This window comes from Thermobia domestica, chromosome 4 (assembly GCF_964235325.1).
Source record: "Thermobia domestica chromosome 4, izTheDome1.hap1.1, whole genome shotgun sequence".
Classification (NCBI taxonomy): Eukaryota; Metazoa; Arthropoda; class Insecta; order Zygentoma; family Lepismatidae; genus Thermobia; species Thermobia domestica.
In genome coordinates, this window is record NC_137457.1 from 2659778 (window position 1) to 2678435 (window position 18658).

At 38.6% G+C, this 18658-nt stretch overlaps 1 protein-coding gene across 1 annotated transcript in view; it reads left to right on the top strand.

Moving 5' to 3' along the window:
* Positions 1 to 373: 373 nt before the first annotated feature.
* The window catches only part of LOC145683611 (solute carrier organic anion transporter family member 74D-like), a 73091-nt gene continuing 54806 nt past the window's right edge, over positions 374 to 18658 (top strand). The window contains exons 1-4 of the mRNA XM_081754950.1: positions 374 to 416; positions 4834 to 5058; positions 14190 to 14330; positions 18327 to 18476. Of these exons, the coding sequence (XP_081611076.1) occupies positions 374 to 416; positions 4834 to 5058; positions 14190 to 14330; positions 18327 to 18476 (559 nt within the window). The remainder of the gene's footprint in view (positions 417 to 4833; positions 5059 to 14189; positions 14331 to 18326; positions 18477 to 18658) is intronic.

Genomic DNA, 18658 nt, shown 5'->3' on the forward strand with positions numbered 1-18658 from the left:
GGTAAATTATTAGAAGAATGTTGAATTTGGGACAGGAATTGTAAATTTGGAGTGAATATGGTAAATTTTAGAAGAAAATTGTAAATTTATTTGAAGAACGGTGAATTTTTGTGAGAATGGTAAATTTGGGGTGAAAGTGGTAAATTTTGGAACAGAATGATAAATTTATTGAAAGAATGGCAAATCTGGAGGGCTAATATCAAATTTTGGGGAAGAATGGTAAATTCATTAGAAGAATCGTAAATTTGGGGTAATATGAAAAATTTCGGTGAGAATGGTAAATTTATTTGAAGAACGGTGAATTTGGGGCAGAATGATAAGTTTGGAGTGAGAATGGTATATTTTGGGGGAGAATGGTAAACTTATTGAAAGAATGGTAAATTTGTGGCAGAATGGTAAATTTGGGGAACAGAATGGTAAATATGGATGAGCTGGTTAACGGTAAATTTGGAGGGCTTGCGCCCAAGTCCTTGGGGCACTCCTATACTTACACGTTTATTTCAAGTAACATCAGTTAATATACTTAATAAATAGTTAAATTGGGGAAGTTTTCACGTGGAGCAAATCTCCTTTCGCAACACCACTTATACCGGTAATCAGTTAGATAATAAAGAACTTCTTATTGATTGTGTTTTAAAAAGCTTCTGATAGGAAATAAAATGATTGATTTCTTATCATAAAAGTGTCTTTATAGGTATAAGTGTTTAACTGATAAGAAGAAGATACTTTATATACATATATCAGGTAGGAGGGACTTAAACTAAATTTATTGTAATTACTCTATGTTGTCTTTGAGTTGCGATGATCAAAAGAACAGTTATAATATTGTTTTGTTTCTTCACTTAAAACAATGAATGCCAAGTTATAACCAACTGAGGAGCCTGGCTCCCCTAAACTTTTCATGGCCCCTCTAGGCCTCAATACAAAATAACTCTATGGCCTATGGAACCCGGAGGTTCAATGCCGCGTTCACAAAAGTTTTCCACTGACTTATATCCTTAGCTAATTGGATCCAGTTTCTACTTGGTATTCCTATCTCTGCGAGATCCATCTTAATATTGTCCCCCCATCTGCGCCTAGGTCTTCCTAATGGTCGTTTTCCTATGGGTCTACCAGTCAAGACTTTGAAAGCGTTTCTACTTTGTTCCATTCTAGCTGCATGACCCGCCCACCTAAGCCTCCTAGACTTGACAACCCGAACAATGTTGGGTAAACCGTATAAATTGTGTAGTTCCTCGTTATGCAGTTTCCGCCATTCCCCATTCCCGTTCCTCTTGGGTCTGAATATTCGTCTCAGGATCTTGTTCTCAAATACTTTCAGTCTATGTTCTTCCCTCAGAGTAAGCGACCATGTTTCGCAACCATACAGAACAACAAGCATGATTATCGTTTTATATATTTTAAGCTTCAAATTCTTCGACAGAATTCGCGACGACAAGAGATCTTGAACCGAATAGTATACAAAATGCTATTTTAATACAAAAATCACAATTTACATATTTGTAAGAGAATTTTTAATGACTTGGCCTCCCTTATCTTATTCATGTGCCCCCAAACTTCTGTGTCTGGTTGTAGGCCTCCTCAAGTGGGGAATAATATACTCTTCGGTGTCCGGACATTTCCAGTGACCCCAATCAATTCAGGATGACAAAAGAAATCAATTGACACCGATGTTGACCACTTCAAGCAACTCACTTCCGGTTTAAACACAATTTATGTTTCGGTGTCCTAACTTTTGTACTAACTTGATGTAGTCAACATGAAAATTAGATGGTTCAAAATGACTCAAACGTATTTATTAATATTAGTTATGGTCGCTTCTAGAAAGTCACTTCTTGTTTAAAATTGCATTTTACTTTCTGAGGTACGAGACTTTCTAATGATCCTACTGAAATAAGATTCCCTGAAAATGCATAAAGTGTGGTCCTTCAAATGCTGGTTGACAACGTTAGTGGTTTGGGTCATAGCTCCGCGTTTGTGTATATAGGGTCACTAGAAATACCCAGGCCCCGGAAAGTAAATTGTGGCTCTAAACCGGAAGTGGCATTCCGGAAATGATCAGAATTGCTGTCAAACGATAACTTTCATTATTTTGAATTCGTTGATGTTCAATACTGTCTATGGGCTTTCTTACAGAAAATTTTGTCCGGAGGGAAAAGGGAGGAGGAATTAGGAATTAAGTGTCTAGGCCTTCGGTATCTATGGCCATCCATGTTAGTCCGTCACGTATGAAGGATGACGCCCGTCGGCGATCGCAATATCCGGGGAAAGGGAAGGAAGAAAGGATTGGGGAAGGAAGGAAGCGGCCTGGGACCTATGTGTTAGGTAGTATCCCGACATTTGCCTGGTGTGAATATAGAAAACCCAAGAAAACCTCACTGAGGATGGCTGGACTTTTTACACTTTTTCGATCGATTGTCCCCACCGGGAGGAGAGAAATAAAATCAAAATTTGAGAAGATGAACTGGGACACTATTGTGTATGTTAGTACAGTAGAGCGTCGATTATCCGAACGTCGGTCAACCGAACGACCGCTTAACCGAACTGTGTACTCGCTCGCACCTGTTACTCTCCCACCCTACCGTCCATCATCCCCCTCACTCCCAAACCAAGTTTCCCACAGTAGTCGCCGCACTGAGCCACCGCTGGCGGAACATTGCTTCTAATGGGGCCTTCATAAGGCGCTGCTGACCGGCCAAGCCGCCAGTCGCTGTGTTTCAACAATCAGCACACTTCTGTCGGTTTGGCACTGGCTGTAGAAGTAGCGGCAGTATCAAAGCTGTTCACAGCAACAGCTGCGCCAGCTTAGAGTTGAGGCGTGCCGCTCCGCGCATGGCAAATAAACATGTACAGTTCGATTATCCGAGCAAACCAGTTTTCCGAACACCCATGTCCCCCAATTACTTCGGATAATCGACGCTCTACTGTAATAAGAATTTACTTTCTTAGCTACGGAGGGAGGAAGTTGACGAAATCCGGGGAGTAATGCCACTTCAAATGTATGCCTGGAATATTGAATTAAATTTGAAATGAAATGAAATCTTTCAGTTTAACATCCCACGATTACCATTTACGCTCTCCGGTGTTTGGGATCCCTGGTTCGATACCAGCTCGCGCCGTGTGGACTTTGTGGTGCACAAACACCGTGCTCGTGGGTTTTCTCCCGTTTCCTCCCACTTTCTTCATTTTACCATTTCATTCATTTCTTATCATCACCGTCTCCTTTAGCCTAACCGGCATAACCGTGGGACGTTAAACTAAATATTTCATTTCATTTCATTTTTACCCTTTAGGCTAAGGGAGACGATGATTAAGGTAAGTGAATGATAATGGAAGAATTGGTGGAATGAGAAAGTGGAAGGAAACGGGAGTACCGTGAAAAGTTCCACGGATAAGATGTTGTCCACCACAAACTTATTTGACCAAGTATCGAAACAGGGACCCTAAGACGTACCAGAGGTAGGCGCTTCCCCCAGGATTGGATGTTGAGTTTAACATCCCGTGGAATTGGAACCACATGATCAATCGAACCCGGGTCTCCTAGGCCAAAGACCTACACTATTCACATAGCCAAGAGTAAGGTCGTATGCCTTTAAAAAATTAATTGTTTATATCAGATATGTGCTAATTGGAACGGTTGGTGGGTCAATCACAGAGAACTTCCTGCCGTCAACGACCATACAAGATAATGTATAACGTTTTAAATAGTTAAATAGCTATGTTAAATAGAGAAACTTGTTGATCGTACATTATCACAGGAATGCAAAAACTATTATAATGGTTAAAAATTATTTACCATTAAGAAAAACAAAAAAAAATGTTAATTTACCATTATACTGGGAAATTTGACCCTTCATGTTGTGAAGTAGTTTCTTAGTGTTCAGTGGTACAGCATCACCTGTCTAGGAAAAAAAATCCATTCAGTTTAAGAGATTACGGAAGAAATACACTTTCAATTATGAGTTAGACGGGTCAGATGAAAGGGTTCAATTCATCCCGTGGGTACGCAGAATTCCATCAAAGAGAGACGTTCAAGCACTCAATCCCATATTCTTGTAAAATAAACGTGATTTTTGTATTTGTAGGGAAGAAGAGGCATTCCCGACCATTTCCGAAATTTTATTTATTAAGGATCTCAAGCTCTCAAGAACCTTTTCTGTATTTACTTGGATATCTTCAATGGAGTCAAATCGTTTCCTTTTTAGGAAAGATTTCAGTTTTGGAAACGGTAGAAGTCAGTAGGGAATATATTAGGAGAATAGGGGCGTTAAGGAAACACAGATACTTGGAATTTGACCCAAAATTCCATGATCGAGAATGCACGATAACTCGCTGCGTTTTCGCGGTGGAGGATTTAATTGATTTCTTGACGAGCACAAGTCTTTCCTTTCTCACGCTTTAGCGCAAACGTTGAAGGACGCTTTTATAGTTTCCTGGTTGATTGTCTGGCCCCTAGGGACAAATGCATGGTGGACTATGTCCGTAGAATTTAAACCAAACCAAGGATGTTATAAGATAGAGGATCTGCCCATCCAACAAAATCGTGAAGCCAAACGTCACAGCTTGACCACACCTACTCTGCCCACTCCGCGCCACTCGTAGGATCGCAATGTTTCGAGCCAACAATCATGGTAGAAACGAGAGTAGCCGCCAATCAGACGTGCCGGCTCAGACGATGCTGAGTTGTTTTTTGGCCTGCATTGAGTTCATATGAAGAAGATACGCATGGGCAGATCCTCTATTTTATAACATCCTTGAACCAAACCATTTTTACTAACTACTCCGCTTTCGATACAACTAATGCAAATATTTCTTATGGTCGACTTTTTCCAGCTTTACTCCAAGTGACGTCATCGATATGTAAACCAGGCGAGGAGATCAGCAGTGACGTCACCGTAACCACTGAAGACTGTGATCTGGGCGACAACTCCTTAATTCCACTTATTTTCATCTTTATATCGCAATTCGTTCTGGGGATTGGAACCGCCCTTTATTACTGCCTCGGGCAAACCTATATAGATGACAACACGAAGAAAACCAATACGCCAATGTTATTAGGTAAGTTGTTGTAACCCGTAATAGCTTTGTTTAATTTATATTTCCACCTTGAACCTGCGGTTCATCTATAAATTGCCTATACGCTAGCGACATCTGTTGGTAGAAGGTAAGAAGCAGCACAACTAACCAAGTGCGCCCATGTTGTGGTTTTCAAGGGGGGGGGGCAAATAGAAGCGACATTTCGAATGTAGTCTCAAATTTTGCGGTAACTATTCTAAATTATCTATTGGGTATTCGATCTTCCGAAGCACAATTTCCTCTAAAGGGGGGAGGGCAAGCGCCCCACTTAACCCCCCCCAGATGGGCGCCCTTACAAGTAACAATTATTAGCCTGACTGTGAGCTATTAGCAATTAGCGTGACTGATAGACTAAGTGCCTGGCTATCAATGCGTTCGCAACGCGTTTTTATGACTCATGCGTTAGAGGTCTGCACGGGCTCGGGCCTACAAAGCATATAGGTGCCTTCCATTTCAATTCAGGCAGAGCATGTACCATCACCATCTCAGATATTGTTGAAACTTTTTTTTATAGCAACTAGACATGTTTTTAAGAGACCCATATTTTTTTGTTTTGTCGAAAAAAATTTTCCCGCCAAGTAATGGGCCATCAAAGACGGGGAGTACAATTTATGAATTGTAGAAGACATGGAAAATGGTCAACTTCGGAGCCTCACCATTCGGCTATGGAGACAGGTAGAGTTATAATTCTTGTTGTGGTATGTACATAGGGATATAAATAAACTATATTTTATTATAGTTTGGTTTGCGCATGCGTATCTTTTTGTACATAAATAAACAAATGAACGTCAATTTATCTGAAAAGTCGAAGTTTGCGAATTTTTTTCGAGCACTTCCGGTTCGAATTTTAAAATTCTGTTTTCACGGTTGGTAAGACCTAGTTACCCGCTCTCCGAAAAAAAATTTTGTATCGCTTCTGTGGTCAACTGTTTTGTCGCAAAAAATTCGAGAAATTGTAAAATTTTCAAAAATCGCCATTTTTAAGCGCCATTTTCTCGAAAACACCACTTTTTAAAATTCTGAAATTTTGTCAGATGGTTCAACTTTACCTGAATAATAAACACACCAAATATCATTCTCGACCAATGCTTCATGGATTAACTGCAGCCTTTTAAAGTTAGCGAAGTTTCGCTAATTTTGATGTCACAGTTAGCAACACTGGGAACAATAAAAGTGCAATGATTTGATGATGTTTGTGGTTCATATTCATTAAATGAAGAATAAAAGGTTTTCTTGGCTAGTTTTTTATTATTTTGAACAAAGAGGCTCTCTGAAATAGTAAAATGAGCCCTCCCCTACTCCTCCGTTTTCTTAAACTGAAGTAATCTGAGGTGGAAATTACGATTACGAAACACACAAATTTTAAGTTTGCTTGAAATGGCCATCCAATGAATTCTGATCATCTATAAAAGGCCTAAAGTATTACCTCAGTATGATTTGGAATGCTCCAGACAAAGTCTCAAATAAGTGTGATGTCATTACAGTGATCGAAAAATGACAAAAAGTTAAAAAAAAAAAAAAATCGAAACGTTTTCTTACGCGTTCCAAAGAAATTTACTGAATTTTTAAACAGAACAATCCCAGCATAAAAATGGGTTACTCGGAATTTTATAGTATTCGACTAAAGTGTGTCAGTCCGCAACCTGAGAGGGAAGTGTGTGTGTGTGTGTGTGTTGTGCAAATTTTCAGTTAGCTGCTACTGCGTTGCTACAAATCAAAGGTGCAACCTGTATTGAAGCTGTCATGAGTGACCTATTTCCTTTAGTAGTATGATCCGTAGAAAATGACAGCTGTCTTCTTCAAGAATGTGGTGAATGTCCTGGAGTGGAAGAAATAAGTGTGGTGTCTTTAATTATTGATCCTGATGAAAATGAAAGTGGTTACGTATGCCATATGGGAGGATAATGATCTCGTTTAAAAAAAAAAAAAAAAACTGTGCCACTTTCTGTTTTCGTATCGTACATTGCCGGTTTAACTGTAAGAATTGTAATTCATGACTACATCAAGAAAATCCAAAGAGAATCAATTGCTACCGAAAACCACCATATAAAATTTCAAGATACAAATTCTATTTTACTTCATGTGGACTTCGTTGAAAACTGGACTGTTATTCTGCAAAGTGAAGTTCAGAGGTATCACCGAAATATGAAACAATTGACAGTTTTGTTGTAATAAACGACGATAAAACACACGATTCGGCTCATGTACTCATAGTCATAGACAAGATTCTAAACACTCGAAGAAAAGCGAAAATATATTTTATAGAAAAAGGTTTGAATACGTGAAAATTAGCATCTACAATTTCCCAAAGCGTGTCAGTGATTTCTGATGGTGCTGCATCCCACTTTAAAAATCGCTTTCAGATGTTCGAGATGCAGACAGGTCCGATAAAGCAGTGTTTTTGCAGTGAAATCGGCCATTCAAGGGTCTCTGCGACGGTAGTGGGGAAGGGAAGGGGACAAAGAATGTGGCAACGCACCATAGCCTTAGGCTAAAACAGATACACAGTATTAAAACCACAGAAGAAAAAAATGAAATGAAATCTTTAAGTTTTACGTTCCACGGTTATGCCGGTTAGGCTAAAGGAGACGGTGATTATGAGAAATGAATGAAATGGTGGAATGCAGAACGGCACGAGCTGGGATTGAACCAGGGACCCCAAGCACCGGAAGTGAACGCTCTACCACTGAGCCACCGCGTCCCCACTAAAACCGCAGGAGAATTTGTGAGTATAGTGCAAGTACAAACTCCGGGTATTACTCTCGTTTTGTTACCTGGAACTGAATTCGACGACTTCCGGAAGAAAAAAGGGAAAGTATGCGACCGGTGACTGGTATTCAACGAAGTTATCTTTGGCTTTCGGAAAATTGCGAAGTTTTTATGGCAGTAACGGGTCACTATGAACTAACTTCGTACTTCCCCCAAAATCGAACTTCTGCAATTCAAAGTGTAGATTTAAGAAATCTGCAAAAAGGAACTTTTGTTATATACATATACGTATGATAACCAGTGGTGCGTAGCAGAAATATTGTGAATAAATCATGAATTACGTGAAGTTAGGGTGCTGTTTATGCTTCCACATGAACCTTCAGCAGGGTACAGGTTTCCAGAAGAGCATAAGAGAAGTGAAAATAAGTGTTTTGTGACTATCGACAATGTGCTACGCAGGGGCGGATCCAGGACGGACTTCTGGGGGGGGGGGATTGTAATACTGCTACTTAGAGCTACTTTTAAGAGCTCCAAACTCTGGGATGGGTTTTATTTATATATAAATAAGAAAGTTTCTTCTTCTAGGGGGGGGGGGCGGCAATCGTCCCCCTAGATCCACTCCTGGATGAGTTATGAGTGAACCAACATCTATTGGAGCATCTGCACGGTTACATACTATTAGCAAAGAAGACAACAACCAAGCAAATGATTGGTCCATGTAAAAAAAAAAAAAAAAAAAAAAATCAGTGAAATTTTGTTTCCGAAGACCATTTTAAGTAAGTGAACTTGAAATTTGTGTGTTTCGTAATCGTAATTTCCACCTCAGATTACTTCAGTTTAAGAAAACGGAGGAGTAGAGGGAGGCTCATTTTACTATTTCAGAGAGCCTTTTTAATCAAAATAATAAAAAAAAACAGCCAAGAAAACCATTTATTCTTCATTTAATGAATGTGAACCACAAACATCATCAAATCATTGCACTTTTATTGTTCCCAGTGTTGCTAACTGTGACATCAAAATTAGCGAAACTTCGCTAACTTTAAAAGGCTGCAGTTAATCCATGAAGCATTGGTCGAGAATGATATTTGGTGTGTTTATTATTCAGGTAAAGTTGAACCATCTGACAAAATTTCAGAATTTTAAAAAATGGTGTTTTCGAGAAAATGGCGCCCAAAAATGGCGATTTTTGAAATTTTTACAATTTCTCGAATTTTTTGCGACAAAACGGTTGACCACAGAAGCGATACAAATTTTTTTTTTTTCGGAAAGCGGGTAACTAGGTCTTACCAACCGGGAAAACAGAATTTTAAAATTCGAACCGGAAGTGCTCGAAAAAAATTCGCAAACTTCGACTTTTCAGATAAATTGACGTTCATTTGTTTATTTATGTACAAAAAGATACGCATGCGCAAACCAAACTATAATAAAATATAGTTTATTTATATCCCTATGTACATACCACAACAAGAATTATAACTCTACCTGTCTCCATAGCCGAATGGTGAGGCTCCGAAATTGACCATTTTCCATGTCTTCTACAATTCATAAATTGTACTCCCCGTCTTTGATGGCCCATTACTTGGCGGGAAAATTTTTTTCGACAAAACAAAAAAATATGGGTCTCTTAAAAATATGTGTAGTTGCTATAAAAAAAAGTTTCAACAATATCTGAGATGGTGATGGTACAATTTTATATTTTTTTGCCTGAGTTGAAATGGAAGGCACCTATATCACTTCGAGCCCGGGCCGGATCGTAAATTTTTAAATATACAACCATATTTCTCAGACCTTTTCGGGCCTAACTTTGTGAATATACTGTACAATGATATTTATTGGAGCGTTCTTTCTGGAGAACTTTTAAAGCACAACTGCAAAATTAAACTTCTAACTGTTGTAAATAAAAACACAATTTAGCGTTAATTATCAAGTTTCTGTAATTAGGGCTTATTTGATTACCACAAGAGCTCGGGCTCGACTCGGGCCTAGGTACTAAAACATATTTCGGACTCAGGTCGGTCCTCACATTATAAAGTCACTGGTCAGGTCGGGCTCGGGCTAAAACTTCAGGCCCGTGCAGACTATCATGTGTACGCATGGAATACGCTGCCCATGTATGACTAATCACAATCCACTGCTTACGTCGAAAGCAATAAAAGCGCGCATAATACGTAGGCTCAAGCGTATTTGGTGCGTTTCGGAACAATAGACCACTTTCTGTTTCGGAATCATTAAAAGATGTCTAAAGGGAAGAAAAAGGAAAGACGTGTTGCCAGGCAAGGAGATTTTAGCAAGAAACACCTGCTTGGAAGATTCTTTGTGTAGAATATTGGAACTCTGCTATTATAAAATATATGCGTGTATAACAAAAGAAAATTCACAAAGATTTAAGGAAATTCGGAAAAATTAGCTAACCACAGAAAAATCTATGTAACACAATAGGGTTATTTCTTGTAATTTGCATGAATGAGAGTAAGGTCGTGGCAGTAAGGCCTGGAAACCCTGACTGGCTCACAGTATGATTTATAACTCTGGCGACAGTAAAATTATAGGGTAACCACCAAGGTCGCATTTGCAGCGGGGAGCAACAGATCGGAAATGTATCCTCGTTTAGCCACTGGCGTCAGAAGCTTTTATAATCTAGGGGGGTCGGATGAATCAAAATCAAAATCCTCTTTCCGTGGTTATATATACAAAGTAGTATAGTTTCTTAAAATATATTTGAATAAAATCTGGGGGGGGGGCGTGAAAATATCGAAACAAAATATGAAAATAGGAAGACATACAGGTGAAAACCGAAACTGTCTTTGACGTGAACAATGGGTTTACTTACTCTTGTTCTGTTAAGACGATCAGCCGAGTCTTTCGGATTGAGTCTTTCCTCATCTGGAGATAGGGTTAGAACGAGCATAATGGCAATCAATTATCAGGCATTAGCATCCTTAAGTCTGTAAGTGTTTCCTCTGTTTTAAACTGTTATGTTAAAAGAACTTAAAACAAGAAGTTCCGAGAATGCGGAGTGATCTGTTTTCTTTATGTAATTTCATCTCTATGAATTCATGTTTGCATTGCTTATTGAATTCTAAAATAACCTTAATCTAAATTCCGTAAATTGTTGATTATATTTATGTCTGCTCTATAAAAGATGCGTCTAATTCATTTTATTATCTACTGGCCGAAAATACCCATTCTTCGCATGGGGACTATATTTGGGAGTCAACGCCTGTGGGAGTATCACCATTCATCTCAGCGACCGCAAAACTATGGATTTGACACTAATATCGATCATTTTGAATTATTTTGTCTCGGTACACCCCCCTCCCGATGATCTGTGGCCTGCAGCCAAATGGGGTGAATTTAGAAGTTAATGCGATCGCAGTTTCACCATTGATCTCAGTGACCGCAAAACTATGTATTTGACGCTAATATCAGTAATTGTATACTTTTCATGTCTCAGTAAACACTCTGAAAGCCCCGAGCTTCAAATTTAAAAAAAAAAAAAAAAAACGTTTCGTCTTGGTCTGCGGCCTGGACTAGGTACTTCCCAAGTAACATTTTTGTTGTCAAACGGTGTGCCAACCGTTGTGTATTTGTAGGTATCGTTGGCAAAGCCACTATTGAAGAGCCAACGGCAAATTCGACAATCCATCAACCATCAATGCCAACAAGCGAAAACAAAACAGTGGTTCAACGTAGTTGCATCGTTGTTTCGGCAACACATCGAAAGACGATGTTCTATTTTGTTGGCGTTCCGTAGAATAACGATCGTTGGCCAACTGTTGTTTTTCACATTGATGTTTTGTTGGCATTCCATTGGCCCAACCACACCATAGTTGGTAGGTAGATTGTAGGATAACGATCGTTGGCCAACTGTGATTTTATTGTCGGCATTATGTTGCAATTTCGTTGGCTCAACTCCTCCACGGTTGGCACATTGTTGTCCATTGATTGGTTGGCCAACTGTACACAATCTTTTGTTGGCCCAACGTTGCAAATAATTGTTGGCATAACGCTTTGCAGTATCGCCAAAATTACCGTTGGCCAACCAACTATGTCGGTTGGCCCAACCATTTGCCAACCCAAAATGCTACTTGGGTCGTGACCCAAATTTGGTAATTCTCGGTCCACTTGTCTAGTCCCCAGGCCGCACACAGACCGACAGACAGGCAGACACACACAGACGCACAAACAAACAGACTTTATTTTATTTATATTAGATAGATTAAATGGTACCGATAGTGATAGTTCGTATTTAATTCTTTGATATCCTAATTAAATACTCTTCAAAACGTTCTTTCCTTATCTTCCTTTATCTAAATATATTTACCAACGTATTATATTTATTTTTCTATGTAAATTTTACTTTATCAAAACAATAAATGTATTATTTTGCTTAGCGAATAGTTTAAATCAAATTTAAGTAGTGTGGTGTAACAAAACTTCTTTATATCAGTGGCGGATCCAGGGGGCGATCGTCCCTCCCCCCCAGAAGGGGAAACTTTCTTATTTTATATATATAAATAAAATCCATCCTAGAATTTGAAACTCTTAAAAGTAGCTCTAAGTAGCAGTATGACACAGTAGCTCTAAGTAGCAGTAGTCACCCCCCCAGAAGTCGGTCCTGGATCCGCCCCTGTTTTATATATTTATCCTGCCTTTCCATGTGTCAATCTGTCTGGGAGCCAAAACAATCTCAAGATCTATTTGATTGGTCATCATCAATTTTGGGCAAAATGTAAAGGGTCAAAAGATAACGGTCGAGTACGTTGATAAAGATCGTATATAAACCGGAAAACATTAATCGCTATAAAATAACAATGATCGCAGAAAATGAGAACCGGTTTCCTATAATTGATTAAATCGTAGAAAATAAGAACCGGTTTCCTACAACTAAATCATAGAAAATGAAAACCGGTTTCCCACAATTAAATCATAGAAAATGAGAACCGGGTTCCTACAATTGATTAAATCATAGAAAACGAGAACCGGTTTCCTACACGGCGGGAGCTCATGTGGTTCGGATTCCACGTTAATCAGTAGGTCCACGTCTCATATAGCCTCGCTGCTGAACGGGACGTTAAACTCAAAATCAACTCAACCGGTTTCCTACAATTAAATCATAGAAAATGAGAACCGGTTTCCTACAATTAAATCATAGAAAATGAGAACCGGTTTCCCACAATTAAATCATAGAAAACGAAAACCGGGTTCCTACAATTGATTAAATCATAGAAAACGAGAACCGGTTTCCTACACGGCGGGAGCTCATGTGGTTCGGATTCCACGTTAATCAGTAGGTCCACGTCTCATATAGCCTCGCTGCTGAACGGGACGTTAAACTCAAAATCAACTCAACCGGTTTCCTACAATTAAATCATAGAAAATGAGAACCGGTTTCCTACAATTAAATCATAGAAAATGAGAACCGGTTTCCCACAATTAAATCATAGAAAATGAAAACCGGGTTCCTACAATTGATTAAATCATAGAAAACGAGAACCGGTTTTCTACACGGCGGGAGCTCATGTGGTTCGGATTCCACTTTAATCAGTAGGTCCACGTCTCATATAGCCTCGCTGCTGAACGGGACGTTAAACTCAAAATCAACTCAACCGGTTTCCTACAATTAAATCATAGAAAATGAGAACCGGTTTCCTACAATTGATTAAGCGTCCCAAAAAAAAATACCAATCATCTCTCTTTCCTCAACTCTGTACTAAAACTGAAAGTAATAGAAATTAATACCACATCCGGTTTCAATATTAATTTACATAGACCAAAAACGATAAGAGACTTTGAGAAACTTTTTTTCTACTTGGAATCGATTTTATGTTCTAAGAATAGATATCATCTTCTTTCTTGGCTCTCTATTGAAACCGGAAGTAGTTGAAATAAACCACATCCGGTTTCAATATCAATCTACATAGACCAAAAACGATAAGAGACTTTGAGAAACTTTTTTTCTACTTGGAATCGATTTTATGTTCTAAGAATAGATATCATCTTCTTTCTTGGCTCTCTATTGAAACCGGAAGTAGTTGAAATAAACCACTTCCGGTTTTAATGTTAATCGCAATAGAGTAAAAACTATAATAGATAACCGGAAGCGCTTTTCTGCAATGAATGAAGTATGTCAATAATATATTCTATCTCCTCTCTAATCTACTAAATCCATGCATTACTGCTTCCAGTTTTAATATTAACTGAAACTTTTTACGCTAGAAGAACCAAACTCATTCACGTAATGTATACTGTTTTTCTTCTTTTTGCATTTCTCTTCATTTTTACTTTAGTTCTTGTTTTTATTTATTTATTTATTTATTTATTTATTTATATGCTTTTATTATGCTCTATTTTATTTATTCCTATTCATTTTAATTTTTATTGAAATATTATATTGATTTTAGGTTCGACATTGGCACTTCGAATGTTAGGACCAGCGCTTGGATTTCAGTTCGCTTACGTCTGCTTGAAATTGTACATCGATCCCTCCTTAACTCCTTTGATAAAAGATACCGACCCTCGCTGGCTGGGTGCATGGTGGTTAGGTAAGAGAATTAGAAGAAATCGTACTTAAATTTTTAAAAAAGTTAAGTCTATTTTATAGGATCAAGTTATTTCACAAGGATTAAGTAATTTGTTTTTCTCAGGATTATATTGTTAGACTTCCGTACCTATGCTATGCATAAGTATCGGGGGTCTTATGAGCGACTATGTTTGTCCGTCCGTCTGTCAGTTGAAAGATATCAGAGCAGAAACTGTTAGGGGTGATTCACACATTGGATGCAGTGCCCATGTGATTCTCCAGCCATGCTCCGTCTGTGCCGCGAACGCGACGTCTCAGATGTACCATGCTGTCCCACTCCTACTTTCTACACCATTTCCCAAAGTTGGATTGCAACGACGAAGATGTTCGTGTGCTCCGAAGAAACCCGAAAGATTGCGGCTGACCAACCACGACAGAGCTAGTTTCTGTTCAAAGCGGCGTGTCGGGGCACGAAATGGTAATGGCACACTACGATGTGTGGCAATTAAATAACGAGACTGCCCACCTCCTGTCGCGGAGATTGTGGGGGGGGGGGGGAAGGTAGCTAATGATGTGTTGATCTTGAACCTTCATGAGCAGCCACTGTTCGTTTCATGATTGTCAAAACTTTTCTTTTCTTGCAGGCTTGCATGAAGAGGACAGTATTCTGTAGTAGTGCCGGAATCATGGTGAACAGTAAAGTTGAGCAGTGCATTAACATCAAATTCCTGGTGAAATTAAACAAAACACCGACGGAATGTTGTGCAATGTTAAAAGAGATGTAGGTGTAATAATGCTATGTCACGTGCGCGAGCTTTCGAATGGCACAAACGATTTTCAGAAGGTAGGGAGAAGGTTAAGATGATGAACGACCCAGCCGCCCTTTGAGTTCAAGATCTGACGAAAATGTTCAAAAAATTAATGAACTTGTGCGGAAAGACAGACGTCTGAGCATTCCGATGATCGCAGACATGACCTCCATTAACAAAGAGACAGTAAGACAAATTTTGCATGACAATTTAAACATGGCAAAAGTTTGTGCAAGAACTGTCCCGAAAAACCTCTCTCAGGAACAAAAAGACATTCGAAAGACCAGGTTGCTGTGACGTCATGGAATGACTCAAAGCAGAACCAGACTTGCTAACACCAGACTTGACATCACATGTGATGAAACATGGATTTTCCAGTATGACCCCTAGACTAAGCGTCTATCCATGCACTGGAAGACTCTCATATCGCCAAGAATGAAAAAATCGCGAACAAACAAGTCGAAAGTGAAGGCAATGCTCATCGTTTTTTTTTTCGATATCAGGGGTATCATCATGATTGAATGCGTGCCTCAGGGTCAAACGGTGAATCAGACCTACTACAAAGAAGTCCTAATCAAGCTGAGGGAAAGAATAAGGAAGAAGAGACTGGATTTGTGGAAGAACGATGCATGGATCCTCCACCAAGACAATGCGCCAGCCCATAATGCTCTTTCAGTGAAGCAGTTTTTAGCAGCCAAGCGCATTCCTGTGCTTGACCATCCTCCGTATTCCCCCGACCTGGCTCTCTGTGACTTTTATCTATTCCCAAAAGTGAAAAGTGCATTGAAGGGAACACATTTTCAGTCTGTGGAAGAGGTGAAACGAAAAACGGCAGAGTTGTTGAGCAGGGTGACATCTGATGACCTACAGCATTGCTTTGAACAATGGAAGGCACGTATGCAGCGGTGTATACATAGAGGAGGGGAGTATATTGAAGGGGATAACAGTCAATTGTAACTTTCTTTGCAATACATCAAATTTACGACACCCCAGTCTCGTTATTTAATTGCCACACCTCGTATACCGGTATGTGAATTAACTGTAATAGATAGCAAGAAACTACTTTATAATATGATTCAGTATCTCAGGAATATATCCCATCTCTGTCTTTATTCCAACCGGATGTGGTAGAAATGTACCGTTTGTGGTTTCAGTGTTAGTCATAATTAGTATTACTCTATTCCTCTGTGGAATATCCCCAGGGCCGGCGCTAGCAGTTTTGCCGCCCTGGACGGTACTTTCACATGCCGCCCTTTAATCCGCAAATCTTATTTTAACAGAAGACGTTCAAGTGTCACGAAAAAGTAAAATGCCCCATTTAAAAACATGTATAAAATGGAAAAGTAAACTCAAAAAAGAACTATCTCTCTCGAAAGCTTATGTAATATTTAAACGACTCCATACATGACACAATAGTCAATATGCCCAATTTCATTGTATATCAGTTAATTACTAGACTGAGCGAAGATACGGTCTAGTATTATACTATAATATTTTACAGCTCTCAACAAAGATAGTATTTTACTTTTAGTTTGCTTACTAAGAATTTAAATAATTTCATTTTGGACATCTTTTCCCAAGTAATAGTATTTATTTTGTCGTCCCATAGGTCTTCTAAAGTGTTCGGCCATGATACTGTCAAACAAAGAGTTCTACCAGTTTCAGAAAATTACCATTATTACTTGTGTAAAGTTTATCTGATGTTCCGCGTAACATTAGACGTTGTTCAACTAAAAATTGTATTATGGCAACTAATTGCTCTATTTCGTTATTGCAAAGTTGTGCTTCGTATTTAACATTTTCTGGTGTTCTGCGTCAATTGTGAGACCACTCTTCAGTCTTATCGAACGCTCCTTCCATCTTCTTTGTAGCTCAAGGTGAATAGGAGATCTATCATGACTAAACGTACTGTACAGTCAGACAATGACTATAGTGTATGTATTACGTAGTTGCTAATCTATCCAGCAAAAAGAAAGTACGAAGTTGTCTATTGAAAACAGGAAAAATCCCGTAATGAATGCGCAATTGCGCAAATGATTCTAGCAGACATTTTTCAACAAAAAAATATGCTGTACGATTTCCTATATTCGGAATGAACAGTTTGTAAATTGGTTAAAAGCTCGCTGCTGAAATCTAAATGTCTCTAGATGCTGTATCTAGAACGGCCTATCTCAAGTGAGAGTATACCCTTTGCATACTTGGAATGGAGCGTTAGAAAATTGCTAAATAGAAATACAGGCCTGTATATATAAAAGACACCTTGATAATCATATCCACTGTAACTGAAAATCTTATCTACGCCGCTGCAAGGGAAATATCTGATATTGAACGAAATATCTGTAGCTAGTAGTTTGATAATCGAAAATGAGGGGAAATGCTCTGAATTTCCTGAGTGAGTATTTTCCTGAATGTGAGTGAAGTAAGATCAATTACATTCTCAGGTTAACACAATTTTATTTTTCCATGTGGGCTTATTATGAAGCATTATATTTTGATAATATTCTTTTTTTTTCTTCATATTTTGCCGCCCATTAAACTCGCCGCCCATGGCTGTGGCACGGCTCGACCCCCTCTCGCGCCGTCCCTGAATATCCCTAAGAGGACCAGGCTCTGTGGTTATCTTCTGTTGCGTCATTTACATTTAGAACAATGATATCGCATAACCACCGACCCTAAAGAGTTACAAAAGGATGTCTATCATTAACAAATTCAACGCGATTAATTGCTGTTGTTACTCGTTTGTGAACCTTAAACTCTGTTCCTAGTTGACTTTTTTTTTTATTAATTTCTGCAGTAACTTCGGTTCTCTCCTCTCCTTCAAACTTATCATATCGTACTCTTTAATATGATAATTTGAATAACGTTTCTTGATTTTAAACTTTTTCGAGCAACTCCTTAATGTTTTTCGACACATTAAACATTTAATATTACTCCTGCCTTCTACGAAAAAATACAAATTCTCCCAAGAGGAATGAACTTGCGATTAGTAATTAAAAAAAAAAAAGGCCGCTTCACTTAATCTACTCGATATGGTGTTACAAATCACTGACGTTGCTTTGTTGTTTCGCTCATAACAACTTCTGACTGCTTCCATGATCAAATCGATTCATCGGCTTTCAGAGCACGGGTAGAATTCTGGAGTATGCTCAATAGAAATATTAAAATAAAAATTAATTTAATATAACTAATTATGTACTTTTATTTTGTAGGTTGGATTATTCTCGGTGCGACAATGTTAACACTTGCTATGTTGGTAGCCATGTTTCCTCATTCACTGCCGAAGAAAAATAAAAATCAAGAGCAGATTCAACCATTCGTACAGAAGAAAATTGAAGTGAAAAATACATCTGATATTAAAGGTAAGGGTGCTTTAAAAGAAAATAATAATCTTTTAATTTTAATGAGAAAGATAGTATATAAATAAATGCAGAAGGCCAGCAGTGGTTATTAGCCTGCTAAAGCAGCGGTTGCAATAACAAAATAATGTGCACAGATGCGGGTGCACCCTCTAGTTCCGAATGTTAGTTCAATATTGAGAAAA